The sequence below is a fragment of the Camelina sativa genome, chromosome 12 (genome assembly GCF_030686135.1).
Source record: "Camelina sativa cultivar CO46 ecotype springtype chromosome 12, ASM3068613v1".
In the NCBI taxonomy this organism is placed as follows: domain Eukaryota; kingdom Viridiplantae; phylum Streptophyta; class Magnoliopsida; order Brassicales; family Brassicaceae; genus Camelina; species Camelina sativa.
The window spans coordinates 41,412,341-41,427,508 of record NC_141891.1 but is presented as its reverse complement, the minus strand read 5'-3'; the positions used below and the strand labels follow the sequence as shown (position 1 = coordinate 41,427,508).

General features: G+C 42.2%; 2 protein-coding genes across 3 annotated transcripts; one reads left to right on the top strand and one right to left on the bottom strand.

The window, feature by feature from the left end:
• Positions 1–4,169: 4,169 nt before the first annotated feature.
• On the bottom strand, positions 4,170–7,326 carry LOC104732939 (cytochrome P450 85A1). 2 transcript variants are annotated; one of them, XM_010452543.3, is made up of 10 exons: positions 7,288–7,326; positions 6,898–7,126; positions 6,502–6,826; positions 6,022–6,171; positions 5,693–5,938; positions 5,523–5,609; positions 5,357–5,435; positions 4,941–5,047; positions 4,531–4,655; positions 4,170–4,420 (listed from the first exon to the last, which is right to left on the bottom strand). In XM_010452543.3, the coding sequence occupies exons 2-10, from the start codon at positions 7,086–7,088 to the stop codon at positions 4,333–4,335; spliced, it is 1,398 nt and encodes a 465-aa protein (XP_010450845.2). In that variant the 5' UTR covers positions 7,089–7,126; positions 7,288–7,326; the 3' UTR covers positions 4,170–4,332. The 2 variants fall into 2 exon arrangements, with proteins under 2 accessions (XP_010450845.2, XP_087333712.1); XM_087477586.1 differs by lacking the exons at positions 4,170–4,420; positions 7,288–7,326 and having other exon boundaries at positions 4,541–4,647; positions 4,937–5,047; positions 6,898–7,214.
• A 4,751-nt stretch (positions 7,327–12,077) lies between these two features.
• On the top strand, positions 12,078–12,716 carry LOC147933446 (uncharacterized). The gene has a single exon (XM_087477461.1). It carries the CDS (start codon positions 12,078–12,080, stop codon positions 12,714–12,716), a length of 639 nt encoding a protein of 212 aa, XP_087333587.1.
• Positions 12,717–15,168: the final 2,452 nt, after the last annotated feature.

The following is a 15,168-nucleotide window of genomic DNA, read 5'->3' as shown; positions in this document are numbered from 1 at the left end:
CCGCTTTGATTTTGCCGGATAGGTACTTCTCAAATAAGTAATTGGACAGGTGCTTGCACTCGGCTGTAGAATGGCCACCGAACATATGAAAATCGCAGTATAGCTCCTCTTGTGTATCGGAAGAGGCGGTGTTCTGTCCTTCATCCTCGGATATCACGTTGACCACTCCGCGCTTGGGGTCCCTCGGGTCGTGATGCTTCCGAGGTTCCTAATTGGTTTCTCGACTTTTTTCTTTAGCCACGGCTGGGCGAGGAGGAGGGAGCTTATTGGCTCGTTTCTTCTCGTCTTCTTCAACGTAAGCGACGCGAGATCCTCGATGAAGGGCTTCATCCAGGTCAGTGGCCTCCCTGATATTGAGATCTACATGCAGTCGGGAGCCGGGAATGAGTCCTTTCTTGAAGGCAGCGATTGCAACGTCCTCAGCGACCGTTATGGTGGCGTACTTTTCCTTGAATCGGGTGAGGTACTTCCAAAGTGGTTCGTCGGGTTCTTGGACTATCTCCCAGAGCTCGGCACTAGAGGCGTTGCGTTGTATGAACACCCGATAATTCCGTAGGAAGGCTGTCGACAGTTGTTCGAAACAGTCGATTGTGCCCGGGGGGATATGGGAAAACCATATCAGTGCGTTCTCTACCAGGCTGTCGATGAACAGTTGGCACTGGCCGGCGTCTTTCTGCTCTTCGGTGAACCTAGCTTTGGAGATGGTAGCCATGAACGAGGTCAGATGCTGTACTGGATCCTTTGTTCCATCATAAGTTGGAACTCTTATCTTCACGTTCGGAACGTACGTCTCCAAGATGCGCTGGGTGAATGGAGGTTGCTGCGTGGCCTCGAACATTCTATCGATCTCAGGTGCCGAGCTGATAGCTCGGTGGAGCAGGGACCCCATAGCTTTGATCTTGAGGTGCATTTCCTCAAGCTCGGGGCAGGAAGGTGCTGCCGGATCTCTATGGGAGGGTTGCCCCAGCCGAGGCTGTGCCCCTGATGCGAGTACCGATGGTACATGCTGGTTTGGGAACCGGAAAGTCAAAGACGGCGGGTCGCTGAACAGGCGGCGGCTTAGAGGATCGTTCCTCCGAACCTCCTGTGATGGTGCCCCGTTCTGTTGAAGTGGCGGGGGTGCGCTGTGCCCCATCGCGTCCAGCCGTTGATTTGTTGCGGAGATCGCCTGGAAGAGGTCCTTGGAGACCGTTCCGAACACGTGACGGAGATCGTCCATGGTGACGAACTGGGAAGGTTGGGCGATTTGCGCAGGCGATCCCTGTCTATCGACAGTTCCATTGACTGGTGGCACCTCGTCGGTCTCCTGACCCCCATGGTGAGGTATCTCAACCTCCTCCACTTCGTCGGAAGGTGCTGCGGACTCATCTGCTGGGTTAGCCGAAGTGCGGCGAACACCAGTCCGTGCGTAGACGCGCGTGGTGGGTGCGGCGACAGGTGGATCCGCGGCGACGTCCTGAGAGTTGGTTGCCCGTTTGGTTGGGTCATCTTGCTGTGGGGCGGTTACGTTGGTGGCACCGTTGTTGGAGATTGAAGACATGGTATTGGCTCTTGCTTCTTTGAGATAGGATCTAGAAGAGAAGTGTTTTGTAGAACTTAGGTCCCCTCCTTCTAGCGCGAATTGTAGAAACTGATGTTTCTCACAATGAATTTGTTTAGAAGAGAAACAAATTCAATAACAATCTCTAAAAGAATTTGGATCAAAGTAAACAAGAAAAGAAGAAATGAAATCTCTTGAGAAACAAGTTAGGTTTTGCTCAAGAACAAAGAGGAATTAGGATTTTTGTATTAATAATTGGATGATCTTACAATGAGAGGATTGCCCTCTATTTATAGGTATTCAAAGATCTACTGAATATATTTGAATATATTGAATATATTGACTTTCCTAATTACAGGCGAACTGATTAGGAAAGTCCTTCCCTTCTTGCTAGGTCAGCCGCAGGGCGAATTGAAGTGTCGGTTCGTCACCTTGGCAGTGGGCTTCTTGGTGTTATTGGGCCTTCAGGGATGAAGTCCAAACCTAGGTCGAGTTCCCGGTTTAGATGATCGGTTCTCTTAACGGGTTTAGATCGGTATGTTGGGAGTGCTAATTCCCGCACTAACAAAACGTTTTCTCAATAACGTTCGAAAACATAAATATTTCTTCTAATTTTCAACACCGATTTAGATTTACATAATTTGGGTTGAGTCGAGGCTTGTTTTATACTTAGCCAAACAAGAAAATTACATTACATATTTGTGCGACCCAACTCTCCGACCCGTACATTTGAAATATTATTGAAACCAGCACGTATATTCTAATATATATATTTGGTTGATAAAAAAAATCATGTAAAGTTGAAAAAATTATATCAGTTCAAATTTGAAGTGCATCCTTTGAATTTATTTTTTATTTTTTAAGACTTGAGAGAACACGTTTATTGTTTTTAACAATTTCAAACTTCCAGTTCAGACAATGTTGTATTTTTTGGATTTTGAAGTGGATAATGTGCACTATCTCTTTCGGCATTAACACTTCCTGGCCATTGCTACTGGCCCAAACCCCTTCAATTTCAAGATTGTAAGTAGGCTAATTGTCAGAGTAGAGTTTTATAATTTCTCTCTCCTGACAATTAGCGTACTTACAATCCGTTTCCGTTTTCATGCAACCTAGGTTACTTTACCTATTAATTAATTGTTTTTAGAAATGTATACCCTTCAAGTAATATTTTTGGATTTTTTTAGAAAAAAATAATTATCTAAAAATGAATTAATGTCTATAGAAATATATCTTTACAACAGTTAAAAAATAGAATATAAATTTATAAAGATATATGTCTTTCTAAAAAATGTAATAATCCCTATATTAGTAAAAGAGAAGTACAAGCTCTCTTGTTTTCTTTTATTCTCTTTTTCTTTCTTTTCTCTACGGTAGAAGAAAAATTAATTTCTTATTTTTATTTTTTAGTGTTCTAATGTTATCATTTTTTAATTTTTTTTGTTCATTTACATTTTTATTCATCTTTTAGTTTTACCACACTCATAATAATACTCAAATTTTAAACACTTTTTATTAACTTCTTTTTTTATTCTATCAATACTCATTATAATAACAATTTTTAATCTTTTATTTTGTCCAAACTTATTACAAAAATATGAGAGTCTATGTGATTGATCAAACTAGAGTGAAATGAAAATGAATATTGCATCCAATCTGTTTTGGATCTTATCCTCAAATATTTTTCGTGCTGTAAAAGTTTTCAATTTTATTTATTTTTATTATATCAAAACTCATTATATTTTATCAGAATTCATTACACAAATATATAAATCACCATAATCGGGTGCACTATAGTATAATAAATATGTAATATATTCCAATCTGATACGAGTCGTATATGTCCATAAAAATTCCTCAACACTGTAGCGTGGGTCCGATTCTAGTTCTTAAACATAATAGATAGTTTATTTAAGAGAGGTGCATTGTGGATCTCATTGAGTAGGTTTCCTAACCAGGAAGAGCAAGTCACACCTAGAGAGATAAAAATTAATGGAGCAAAAAGTCTTCAACCTTTTAGTAGCGATGCTGATTTGCTTGGTGAGTTTATGGCTGTACGCAAACTCAGAGTCACATGTCATGGGCGAAACTTGTATGTCGACGTCGTCACATCATTATTACTATCGTCGTGTAAAGATTCCGCTATTGGTGAGTTAATCCATCTTCCATTGATGAATAAGTATATTATATCTCTAACAATTGCAAACGGTTCAGTACGTGACGTAGTGCGGACTATCTCTGAAGAGGATTGGGAATTACTTATGTGTCAAGCCTTGAATCCTGTAACTGTTATGTTTAAGAACCAGTTGTGCATCCCATGCACACAACAATGCGACATAATTGACCTGTTGGCCTCGGAGGTTGGCGATAGGTTTGAGTTTTACTTCCTTGACACTACTCTTCAGACAAATTTCGCAGGGCTCTATAAGATAACCAGCTTTCCGACCTACTATATCATATGTCTTTAAAAATGGCGATGAAATGGATAGTATGACCGGGGTTAGATCTTATGGAGTATTAAGGGAAGTTGTCGATGAATATTTGGGAGATTGAGAATTATTGAGACATGTCCCTTATTTGTATATCTTTTTTTTTGGGAATTAATGTGAAAAATTCTAAGCTTTCAAAATGCCGGAAAAACTCCAACTTTACCTCAATTTTCATTTGAAAAAATCAACAAAAAAATATGGGTCAAATAGAGGAAAAAAATATAGAATATCTTCTTATGTCTTCAAATTTTGCTTCTTCTATAATGTTTTTCTAGGGGTTATTTACAAATAAAAAGTTATATATTAGTAGGGAGAAATCCTAAGGTGGAAACCTTTTGGTGCAAAAACTCTTGGAAATACCATTAATTCATCCCCTCCTACTTCCTCCCATCTGCCATTATAATTAATTCGTAAGAATGAGTTAGAATATAACACAAACTTTTCAAATAAAACCACAATAGCTTCAAACAAAACAAAATTAGATCATCATCAAGAACACACCTGTATCTCGTAACAAAGTAATGGAGGAAGCTCGAGATCTCAACAATCCCTAGTTCCTTACCAGGACAAAGCCTTGTTCCACCTCCAAACACAAAGCATGAGTTTTGTGACTCCAAGCTCTTCTTCTGCATTCAAAAAAATCAATATAACCCTCATTTTCAATCAAACGTTTTCAGACAAAGAAAAAACATAGGAAACGAGAACCTCATTACTAGTCCTTGTATTTTATATTAAGTGTTGTTAAAAACATTTCACACTTATGTAAAAGAATATTCACATTTCTTTTTACACTTTACTAATATAAGATCATTTTAAATATTGCATTGATAAACATATAAAACGAAATTTAAACAAAACTAAAACTCTAAAATGATATTTTTTTAGTAGATTTTATGGCATACAAAACTTACCATCCATCTCCAAGGATTAAAGATCAATGGGTCTTCATAAAGATTTGCATCGTAGTTAATTTCCCTCGTGTAAACATAAATTCTCCATCCTTTTGGGATTAAATAACCTGCAATTATTAAAGATTCATGATCAGGATACTAAAATTAATTAAAGAACACACTCAAAAAAATGGTTTTATAATCTGTCAAAATTATTGGAAGTGAAATTCACAAAGATGGCTCACACTAAAGAGGATGCTTTCATAGCTGGATTTGGTTGGTATTCATAATACACTATAAATCATTGACATACTTAAGGTCCACCACATGCTCACATTATTTCTCTCCCTTTTTCATAAATATAAAAACTACAAATTTATATTAAACCCGACAAAGCAATTGTAATTAAAAATACATATAAATATATATAGAGGTACCGTTGATTTCCAAGTCACGAGTAGTTTTCCTTAGGACCCCATTAACGATCGTTGCCAATCTTGATGTCTCAAAGATAACCTGTAATAGATAATTAGTAATGATTAATTAAACTCTAACGTGTAATGCTTAGTTATTGTTAGTATAACATTAATGTTCGATACTAACAGCTCGAGTGAACTTCATTGACTTCACATCCTCCAGACCGAGTGGTTCGTCTGGTCGTTTTCTTTCCCTTATAGCCAAATGCTCTGTCTGCAATTACATCACAATCCGAAATCATATAATTGAACCAGAGAATTGTAACAACCGGTTATGTTCTTTACTTAGGGACATACTCTGAGTTCTTGAAGAGCTTTAGGGTGATCATGAAGGTACTTAAGAGCCATCATAGATGTCGTAGAAACAGTTTCGTAACCCGAATACAAAATCGTGACGACTTGGTCTCTTATTTCTTCATCGGTTAATGAGTATCGGTTATCTTCCTTCTTCATCAAGTAACCTAACATGTCCGTGAATGTTTCTCCAGAATCTCTACGTTCTTGCATCAGCTCTCTTAGCAACCTATCAACGTTCTTTCTTGCCTGAAAAGAAACCGAAAAAAGTTCAGTTTCTGTTATTTTTCTCATTCATATTTTGTAATCAAGGTCGAGATCGAGAATTTTACTTGGATTCCGCAACGATAATTCGTACCGGGAAGATCGATCGGAACTGATAAAGTACCAACAACAAGCTTGAAGAACGCTGTTTTGAATTCTTCAACGAATGGTTTTCTTAAATTCTCAGCGATCTGTGTCAGTGAAGATAAAAATGCCATCTGCAAGAAACCCACCCAAAATAAAGAAATTATAAAAACACAAAAGATACATAAAAAATAAATAAAAGTTCTGACAAATATTCTCGGATATAATCAAAGACAAACATTCTCAATAATTTACTATTGCACCCATCCATATAACATTATCAGTTTGTTTATCAGTCTTTATCAGAAAACTGTAAACCATATGGGCTCTACAGAGGACTAAATTGATAACACTCTAAAACTTATTATTACTTTCTAACCTTCTCTTATAAGGCATAGACTGATATCGGAAGAAACAGAGAAGGTAAAAATAGTAAAAACAGAGAGAAAGGTAAAAAAACATACATGTTTGGTCTTATCTTGGATATTAATATCCTCAAGTTCATTCCACTGACCAAGATAGCTTCTCATGAAGTGATCGACTTTAGGCAAGATGTGATCCCTCATCATGGTCGAGCTTATAAGAGAGAGAAGCGAGCCTCTCATAAGCCGGTGGCTCGAACCATGAACCGCAGCCATGTTGCAAGTCCCGAGTATATCAAGCATAGATTGTGGGTAACCAGGAACCAAACCTTTTGATTCGTTCTTTAAAATGTATCTGTTCACTTCTGAGTCCATCGAGATTAATGTTGGACAACCAAGAAGATGAGATTTGAAGAAACTCCCATATCTGTTGATTCTATGTTAGTTATAAGAAGAGAAACAAAATATTGATTTGGTTATTTGAATGTTTTTTTTTACCGGAGTCTTTGGTTTCTCATGAAGTTGGGGCCTTGTTTGAGGAACTCGGTGGTTTCGCCAAAGATTGGCCAGCCCATGGTTCCAGGAGGAAGGCCATTCTTGGTATATCGCATCTGATTCCATCGAAGAAGAGCAGAGCAGAGCGAGACGAAGATAACAAGTAGTCCCATCATCACCATCACTGTTCCCATCTCACTCTATTTTCTTGTTTGTATCTATGTTCTGTACTCTGTTTTGAAACAGACAAGAGAGAGATAGAGTGAGAAAGAGAAAGGTGGCTATGGAATGTGGTTGAGACTAGGAAGGTGTGTTTGCAAGTGTTTATATAGAAAGCTAAGTCAAGTGTGCAGCATGTTCAGAGAGATAGAGAGAGATTGATAATGGACTTACCATAGGAAAAATAATAAAGAATCACACCAACTCTGTGTATATTTTCTTATTCTATGAGTTCTGATAGTATTTTGGAAAACATTACATATTTGTCACTTTTATTGTTTCCTAGCATGAAAATAAACATGATAGTGACCTTTAGAGTTATTTCGAAGCATAATAAAATCTATTTTGGAATTTGGATTATGGAGGTCCTTTAGCATTTGTAACAAGTTTGGTATATAATAAAAAAAACTATACATGGATTTCTAAGAATACTGTTTATGATAATGTATTTTCCCATGAGAAATTATAAACTGTGTAAAAAACATTTGTGGTCTTTTTAATATATTATATGTTGTGGTTTCTTTAGTATATTAACGAAATGAAAATGGTACAGTAAAACTTCTATAAATTAATACTCTCTATAAATTAATAAATTCTTTCGGACCTGAGTTGGACCAATGTAAAAAATCACACATTTCAATAAAATAATAAAATAATAATTTTTTGGAAATTCTATGTAAAAATATATTATATACCACCACCTAAAAAATGTATTTATGAACAAATTAATAAACCTATTATATGTCTCTTTACTTTCGCTTTTGCATAGTTTCTTTAATCACTTAAATTGTTGGCTCAAAAAATATTTCGAATAAAAAATAAATTACATCACAATAGTGTATGACCAACTATGGAGAGAACCTTGGCTCCGCCTTCCTCCCTTGGGGAAATAACCTTACTCCAACCTCCCCCACCTTCCTCCTTTAGGGAGATAACCTTGCATCCAACCTTCTTCACCATAGAGAGAATCTCGGCTATGCCCTCCTCCTGTGTGGAGAGAACATGTCCACTTCTTTTAGTTATCTCAAAGTGGCTTGCTCCAGCAACTAATGAAACTAAAAAACCATTTTCCAACGTCACAAAATCTTTTGATAGTAACTAATGTTAAATTTCCCAATGTATTCGTGGAAGTTTCTTTGACACACCATGATGTAGTCTCTGTCTCCGAGCTCCTATGGATCTATCAACAACGATTTATGTTTTTCCAATCTATCTATGTTTTTTGTAAGCTTGTGTTTGATTAGCCTATTTTATCCAACCATTAGGTTGATGACCTTCTCCTCTTTATCCCCTTTTGGGATTGCTCTAGAGATATGAAATCTCGAATAACACATGAGGGGACGGTTAGGTTCCTGTGTACCGTTGTCTCGAGGGAGTTTGTGGCCTGAGGGTATAATTGGTATATCGACTTTGGGTGACGATCCAAAGGCGTGCTGTAGGGTGATAGTGTAACGACCCGGAACCTCGGTAACAAAATTACCGAGAGTTGCCAAAGAATCAGTGCCGAGAAAGACCGAGAGTCAATGTCGAGAGTGACCGAGAAACGGTACTGAGAAAGACCGAGAGTCAGTGATGTGACCCGAAGACGCGGTCACGACTCGGTTGCGGTACGGTTGCGGCTTGAGCTCTCGGTCAACTTTCAAATGGTGAAACTTTCCTCGGCCGAGGTTCTGGAATTCAGACCTAGGAGAGAATCAAACGAGGGAAACGGAGTTTGAAGGAATTCAAACAGGCCGTTTGGGAGATACGTCAAGAAACCACGAACGGTTCGATCGGATGGTACAGATGCGGAACGAACGAATGGCCGGCTACGGTGGAAACGATGGTGGAGATGATTTGAGGCGATTTAGTGGGGAACTCGGGAACTTATGAAAGAGAACTCGAGGTTGCGAAGGGGAGAGATGGAAACGAAGTGGAGAGGGAAATATGAGTGGATCGAGAGACGACACAAGAGGTTTGGCTCTCCTCTTGATACGGTCTCTAACATTGTCGAACCCGGTTCGAGGCTTGTTAGGGTTTTCTCAAGGTTCAATCCCGGATTGAAGAAAGAGAAGAGTGAGATAAGTTTCAAGAATCTCTCTTGAAGAAAAGTTTTATTTTCATACAAGTCTAAGGAGGAACAAGGGCTTAAGGAGAGTTTAAATAGCTAGGTCTAGATAGGAGCTTAAGGACACGCGGATTCATCTTGATCCGCACATCGTCCTTTTGACGTGTCCCCTTTACAAAGAGAACACATCGCCACCTTTTGACTAAACACGCTTAGCCACAAACACTCTCCAACGTTTACAAACATAAAGGATCAAAAGAGAATATTCTTAAGTTCAAAATTAAACCAAAAATAAGAGGGAAAGAGAGACAACCGCCTTGGCCTTGCGCGTGAAGCAACTTAGCCTTTAGGCGTTTTGCGTTTAGCTCCATGCCTCGTTAAAACCTTCTCCGGTAAACCCATTGGGACAAACCTGGAGTGAGGAAAAAGAGTACACTTCCTTGCTGAACGACTTGACCGTCTTCACTCTTGGGTAACAGTGAAGACTAAGCGGACTGAGCCTTTGGAGTCTTCATGGGGAGGCTGGCTTTGGACGAATGTTCGGACAAATAGGTTGAGCCGCTGCTTGGCCGCCTTTGCTGAGCTCTTGGAGCGTGTGGTTGCTCCGGGAAGGATTGATGGAGCCTTGGCCGCATCCGAAGAGGTTGCCCTGGTCGCGTCCGATGCGTCTTGGTCAGGCGTCTCGGTCGCGTCCGGCGTGTCTTGGTCTTCTAGGCCGAGGTCGCGTCCTGCGATCACATCAGTCAGTATCGAGAGTTATCGAGAAGCGATGCCGAGAAAGACCGAGAGTCAGTATCGAGAGTTACCGAGAACTAGAGCCAAGGAATACCGGTAACCAGTGCCGAGGAATGCCGATACTTGGTATCGAGGATTGCCGAGAGTTGCCGATAATTGGTATTGAGGATTGCCGAGAGTTGTCGATACTTGGTATCGAGGATTGCCGAAAGTTGCCGATACTTGGTATCGAGAATTGCCGATAGAATGCGGAAGGCAGCGACGGTAGAGTCCGATGATAGAACCCGATGAGTTATGGGAATTGGGTATGAGAATGGAGAGTTCGAGACTACTGTAGTAGTGAACCGACGTTTGAACTGAAGAAGTGGAATCCCAAGTTTACAGTGATCAGATCATTCAGGCTTGCAAGTTTCTGGATGAAAATTGGTTCGAACGAACAGGTTTGTAAATTGTCGAGAAATGAGATGGGAGGTTTTGGTACTTAGTCCGAGGGACAGTCCGAGTAGAATAGGAATGGAAATCCTAGTGAAGTGATAGTGATAGTGATAGTAAAGTGATAGTGATAGTGAAGTGATAGTGATAGTGAAGTAGACTATCCGGAAATGGTTGCATCGGTGATCGATGGACCGGGCCGATGGACAAGCATGATCGACCGGACGATGGGCCGATGGATGGCCTAAAGGACTCGGAAATCTCGCGGAGATTTTTAGCCGACTCACCGGTAAGGAAACCCGAGAGAAATGGAAACTCGCGGTAAATGGAAAGGTGATAGGATAAGGATAGATGCGAGAAATAAGGGAAGTTAGGGGCAGTGAGACTTATCGTTCTAAGGCAACTTAGGGCGGTTCGTGGATCCTATATAAGGGACGAAAACCCTTAGAATTTCTCTAGTTTCGCATAAGCATCCGAGAGCCGCCACAAGAGAGGAAGAGAGAATTCCATTGAAGCTTAAACCGAAAGATCGTAAGTCCAAGTCGAGAGAAGAACGGTAAGTGTTCTTCCACCTTGATTCGTCGATGGTTATGGATATATCTCGGATATTAATGGTATCGATCTGTCCGTGTAGAAGCGGGGATCAGATCCGAGCATAGGAACCGTGAGTTCAACACCTTTGGTCGATACCGAAGGTGAGTGCGTGACTGTGGCCGAGTTCCATGGTTGATTCTCTTGACCCGTGGTTTATTTAATCTTGTTGATTGCTTGTCTTGTTATGGTTATGTGTTTGTATTGCAATATGAATCGGTGGTTGGTCTAAGCAATTTAGACTACTAACCCATGGGAATTGTTTGACTTGCGTGACTTGATTGGAATATACCTTGTGTTAGATTGAGATCGTTGAACTGAGCCTAGTGAGACGGGATGACCGCTCCACTAAGTAAACTTTGTTTACTTACGCCTCCTTTTAATGGACGCAGGAAAAGATAGGTCTGATGATTGGGACTTTAGTGGCTGACCAGCTCGTGTGACGAAGGCAAGGGAGGAGGAGGATGGTGGCTTTGGGTAGAATTATTGATGGCGTTATTTTTATTAATTTTTGTTATTTTCATGCATGAGACAATTGTTATTTTTAAGGATGAACCGAACCTCTTATTATTAAGGAATCCGTATTTTTTAGTTATCGCACTTGTTATACATATTCGCTGTTATGTCTTGTTAAGTAATTGAGTAGAATTACATAGGCCCTAAGAAAAATTTTTATCGGCCAGTATGTCCAAGTATGGGTTTTTAGGGTTGGGGTCTTACATTTGGTATCAGAGCACGGTTATAGTTCTAGGACATGTTCATATAACGGGTGCATGGGTCATTGTTACTAAAAAGCCATCATTCCTTGCCAAGAATGTCTCACGGTAAGACTGGTCATGTATAGATCATAGGGTGTGATAGGCTAAGTTGGTTTGGACGCTAACTTAGAATCGGTTATGGTATTTCAGATGGCACCCAACACTCGTAACTCGGCTAATACCTCGGCTAGACCAGGAGTCGGAGGGAACGTTGAGGATGCACCGAACACTGCCGCGGTGAACGCTGGGCTAGTGAGTGCGAGGACCGGTACGGAAACCGGAGAACATGGACCCATGGTGTCGGTACGGGAGCGACGCCAACAGTGGGTGCAGGTGCTAATGCGAATGCGAACGTGGGGATGGGGCAAGTATTGGAGACCTTGGTCCAGATACTGAACCAAATGACACCACCGCAGGTCGCAAACCCGCCTGTACCTAACGTGGTGCCAGTGGTGGCAGCTCCTTCGTACTTGACTATCATGGACCACATGCTCAAGTTGGGTACACAGTATTTTAGTGGAGGAGCGAATCCTACCGAGGCTGATGAATGGAGAAGTCGCCTCGAAAGGAACTTCGACTCGGTGCGTTGTCCGATGGAGTATAGGAGCGACATCGCTACCCACTACCTGTCCGGGGAAGCCCATGCTTGGTGGATGGGTATGGTGAGCCGTATGGCCAACCCGAATTGTTCGTGGGAGACTTTTCGTGGGTTGTTCCTTGCAAAGTATTTTCCGCAAGAAGCTATCAGCCGTCTTGAGTCGGAATTCCTGGATTTGAGGCAAGGGAACTGGACCATGCGTGAGTATGAGACTGAGTTCAACCGGCTCAAGAGGTACAGTGGAACTGAGATGGTGGATGAGCAAGTGCAGATTCGTCGGTTCTTGCGGGGCATGAGAGTGGATGTCCGCAACCGGTGTATGATTCGGAATTTCGGGAGTCTTGCTGAGCTGGTGGAGAAGGCGGCCATGTTGGAGGACGACAGGTCGAGGAAGCTCAGCAGCATCCTGGAGGGATCATGGTGCAGCAGGCGCCGGTGGTGAAAGCTGAACCGGGAACCGGGAGTAAGCAGACTGGGAGTCGGAAACCTATGGGTAAGGATAGTGTACGTGTGTGCCCAACTTGCCGCAAGAGACACTCGGGACAGTGTCGACAATTGCTTGGGACTTGTTTTTCTTGCGGAGAGAAGGGTCACATGGCTAGCAACTGTCCGAAGAAGGAAAGCGACACGCGAGTGTGCTACCAATGTGGGCAGCCGGGTCACATCCGGCCAGACTGTCCGCAGTTGGGAACGCAAGGGCAGAAATGGGCCAGCGAGGTGATGCCGTTGCCACTACCGCCAAAACGGCCGGCGATTATGCCTAGGGTGTATTCGATCGCGGACGGGCAGGTGGAAGCTAGCACTTCACAGTAGATCACTGGTAAGTTTTGATACTCACCTTAGTGAATTTCTTACGTGAATATTGTGTGTGTGTGCGTGTGTTTGGTTGTGTGTGGTTACGTTCTTAGCAAGTAGAATTGTGTAGGGACCTTACTCATGGGCGGTGTGGAAACTCATGTGATGTTTGACACCTAGGCTACGCATTGTTTTGTGAGTCCGGATACGATTAGGAAAGGTGGTTTCCGGAAGGAGCCCGGAGATCATTTTGGTTTAGTACAGGCAGCGGGCGGTCAAGTGATGTTTACGTACGAGGTGGTACGTAACATCTCGGTCATGGTATGCGGTATGGATATCCGGCAGATTTAGTCATATGTCGAGTGAAGGCACACGACGTGATATTGGGCATGGACTGGCTAAGCAAGCACCAAGCTCACTTGGACTGCTACCGCGGGCGAGTATTATTTGAGAGTGCTAAGGGAATGGTAGCGTATCAGGGCATCAGGCCATTTCCGGGAAACCTATTGGTCTCGGCGACGCAGGCCGAACAGTTAATCAATAATGGGTGCGAAGCATACTTGGCTTCTATCATGATAGAGGAAGTAGGCACGGGTACATGACTACAAGAGATACCAGTGGTACGGGAGTATGAGAGCGTGTTCGGACCCTTGTCCGGGTTACCGCCGTCACGGTCAGATCCGTTCACTATCGAGTTGGAACCTGGCTCCGATATCGAAAGCTCTGTATCGCATGGCACCGGCGGAGATGGCCGAGTTAAAGAAACAGTTAGGAGAGTTTATGGAGAAGGGATTCGTAAGACCGAGTAACTCACCATGGGGTGCACCGGTAGTCTTTGTAAAGAAGAAGGACGTTACCTTTCGACTTTGCATCGACTACCGAGGATTGAACAAGGTGACGGTAAAGAATCGGTATCCATTACCGAGGATCGACGAATTGTTAGATCTATTTCGAGGAGCCACATATTTCTCGAAGATTGACTTGGCTTCGGGATATCACCAAATTCCGATAGAAGAGTCCGATATTCGGAAGACAGATTTCAGAACAAGGTACGGCCACTACGAGTTTGTGGTCATGCCGTTTGGGTTAACCAATCCCCCGGCAGCATTCATGAAGCTCATGAACAATGTGTTCCGAGAGTACCTGGACGAGTTTGTGATTGTGTTCATCGACGACATTTTTGTTTACTCGAAGAGCAAAGAGGAGCATGCCGCGCATTTGAGGAAAGTGCTGGAAAGGTTAAAGGAGCAGAAGCTTTTCGCCAAACTGAGAAAGTGTAGCTTATGGAAGCGAGAGATTGGTTTCTTAGGACATGTAGTATCGGACAAGGGAGTGTCCGTGGATCAGGAAAAGATTCGATCCATAGCAAAGTGGCCTAGACCACGGAACGCCTCAGAGATTAGAAGCTTCCTATGACTGGCCGGATACTATCGACAATTTGTGAAAGGATTCGCAAGCATGGCACAGCCGCTGACCAAGCTGACGGGAAAGAACGAACCGTATGTATGGTCGGCTGAATGTCAGAAGAGATTCTCAAGACTTAAGTATATGCTAACTAGTGCACCGGTGTTGGCACTACCGGAACCGGATGAGCCGTATGTAGTTTACACGGACGCTTTTGGTCAAGGATTGGGATGTGTACTTATGCAGAATGGGAAGGTAATAGCTTATGCTTCTAGACAGTTGAGGAAGCACAAATCGAATTACCCAACCCATGATTTGGAGATGGCGGCCGTAGTATTTGCACTCAAGATTTGGAGGTCTTACTTGTATGGTGGTAAGGTGCAAATATACACGGACCACAAGAGCCTGCAGTACATTTTTACTTAGTCGGAACTGAACCTACGACAGCAGAGATGGATGAAACTGGTCGCGGACTACGACTTGGAGATCAGCTACCATCCGGGTAAAGCCAACCTAGTGGCGGATGCCTTAAGTAGAAGAGGGTCGGCTATTAGTGCTAAGAGAGAAGTGGAGAACTTGGTTGGTATGATCAGAAACCTACGGTTGAATGCATTGACAGAACAGTCCGAACCGTTAGGCCTTGGGGCCGCGAACAAAGTAGACTTGCTAACGAGGGTATGGTTAGCACAGGAGAA

Excerpts from the sequence above, each read along its gene's own strand:
- LOC104732939 (XM_010452543.3), bottom strand. The coding sequence starts at position 7,088 with ATGGGAACAGTGATGGTGATGATGGGACTACTTGTTATCTTCGTCTCG. Across the intron at positions 5,610-5,692 it reads AAGCTCTTCAAGAACTCAGA|ACAGAGCATTTGGCTATAAG; the intron begins GTATGTCCCTAA and ends ATGTAATTGCAG. Across the intron at positions 4,421-4,530 it reads TACTTTGTTACGAGATACAG|ATGGGAGGAAGTAGGAGGGG; the intron begins GTGTGTTCTTGA and ends TTATAATGGCAG.
- LOC147933446 (XM_087477461.1), top strand. The coding sequence starts at position 12,078 with ATGACACCACCGCAGGTCGCAAACCCGCCTGTACCTAACGTGGTGCCA.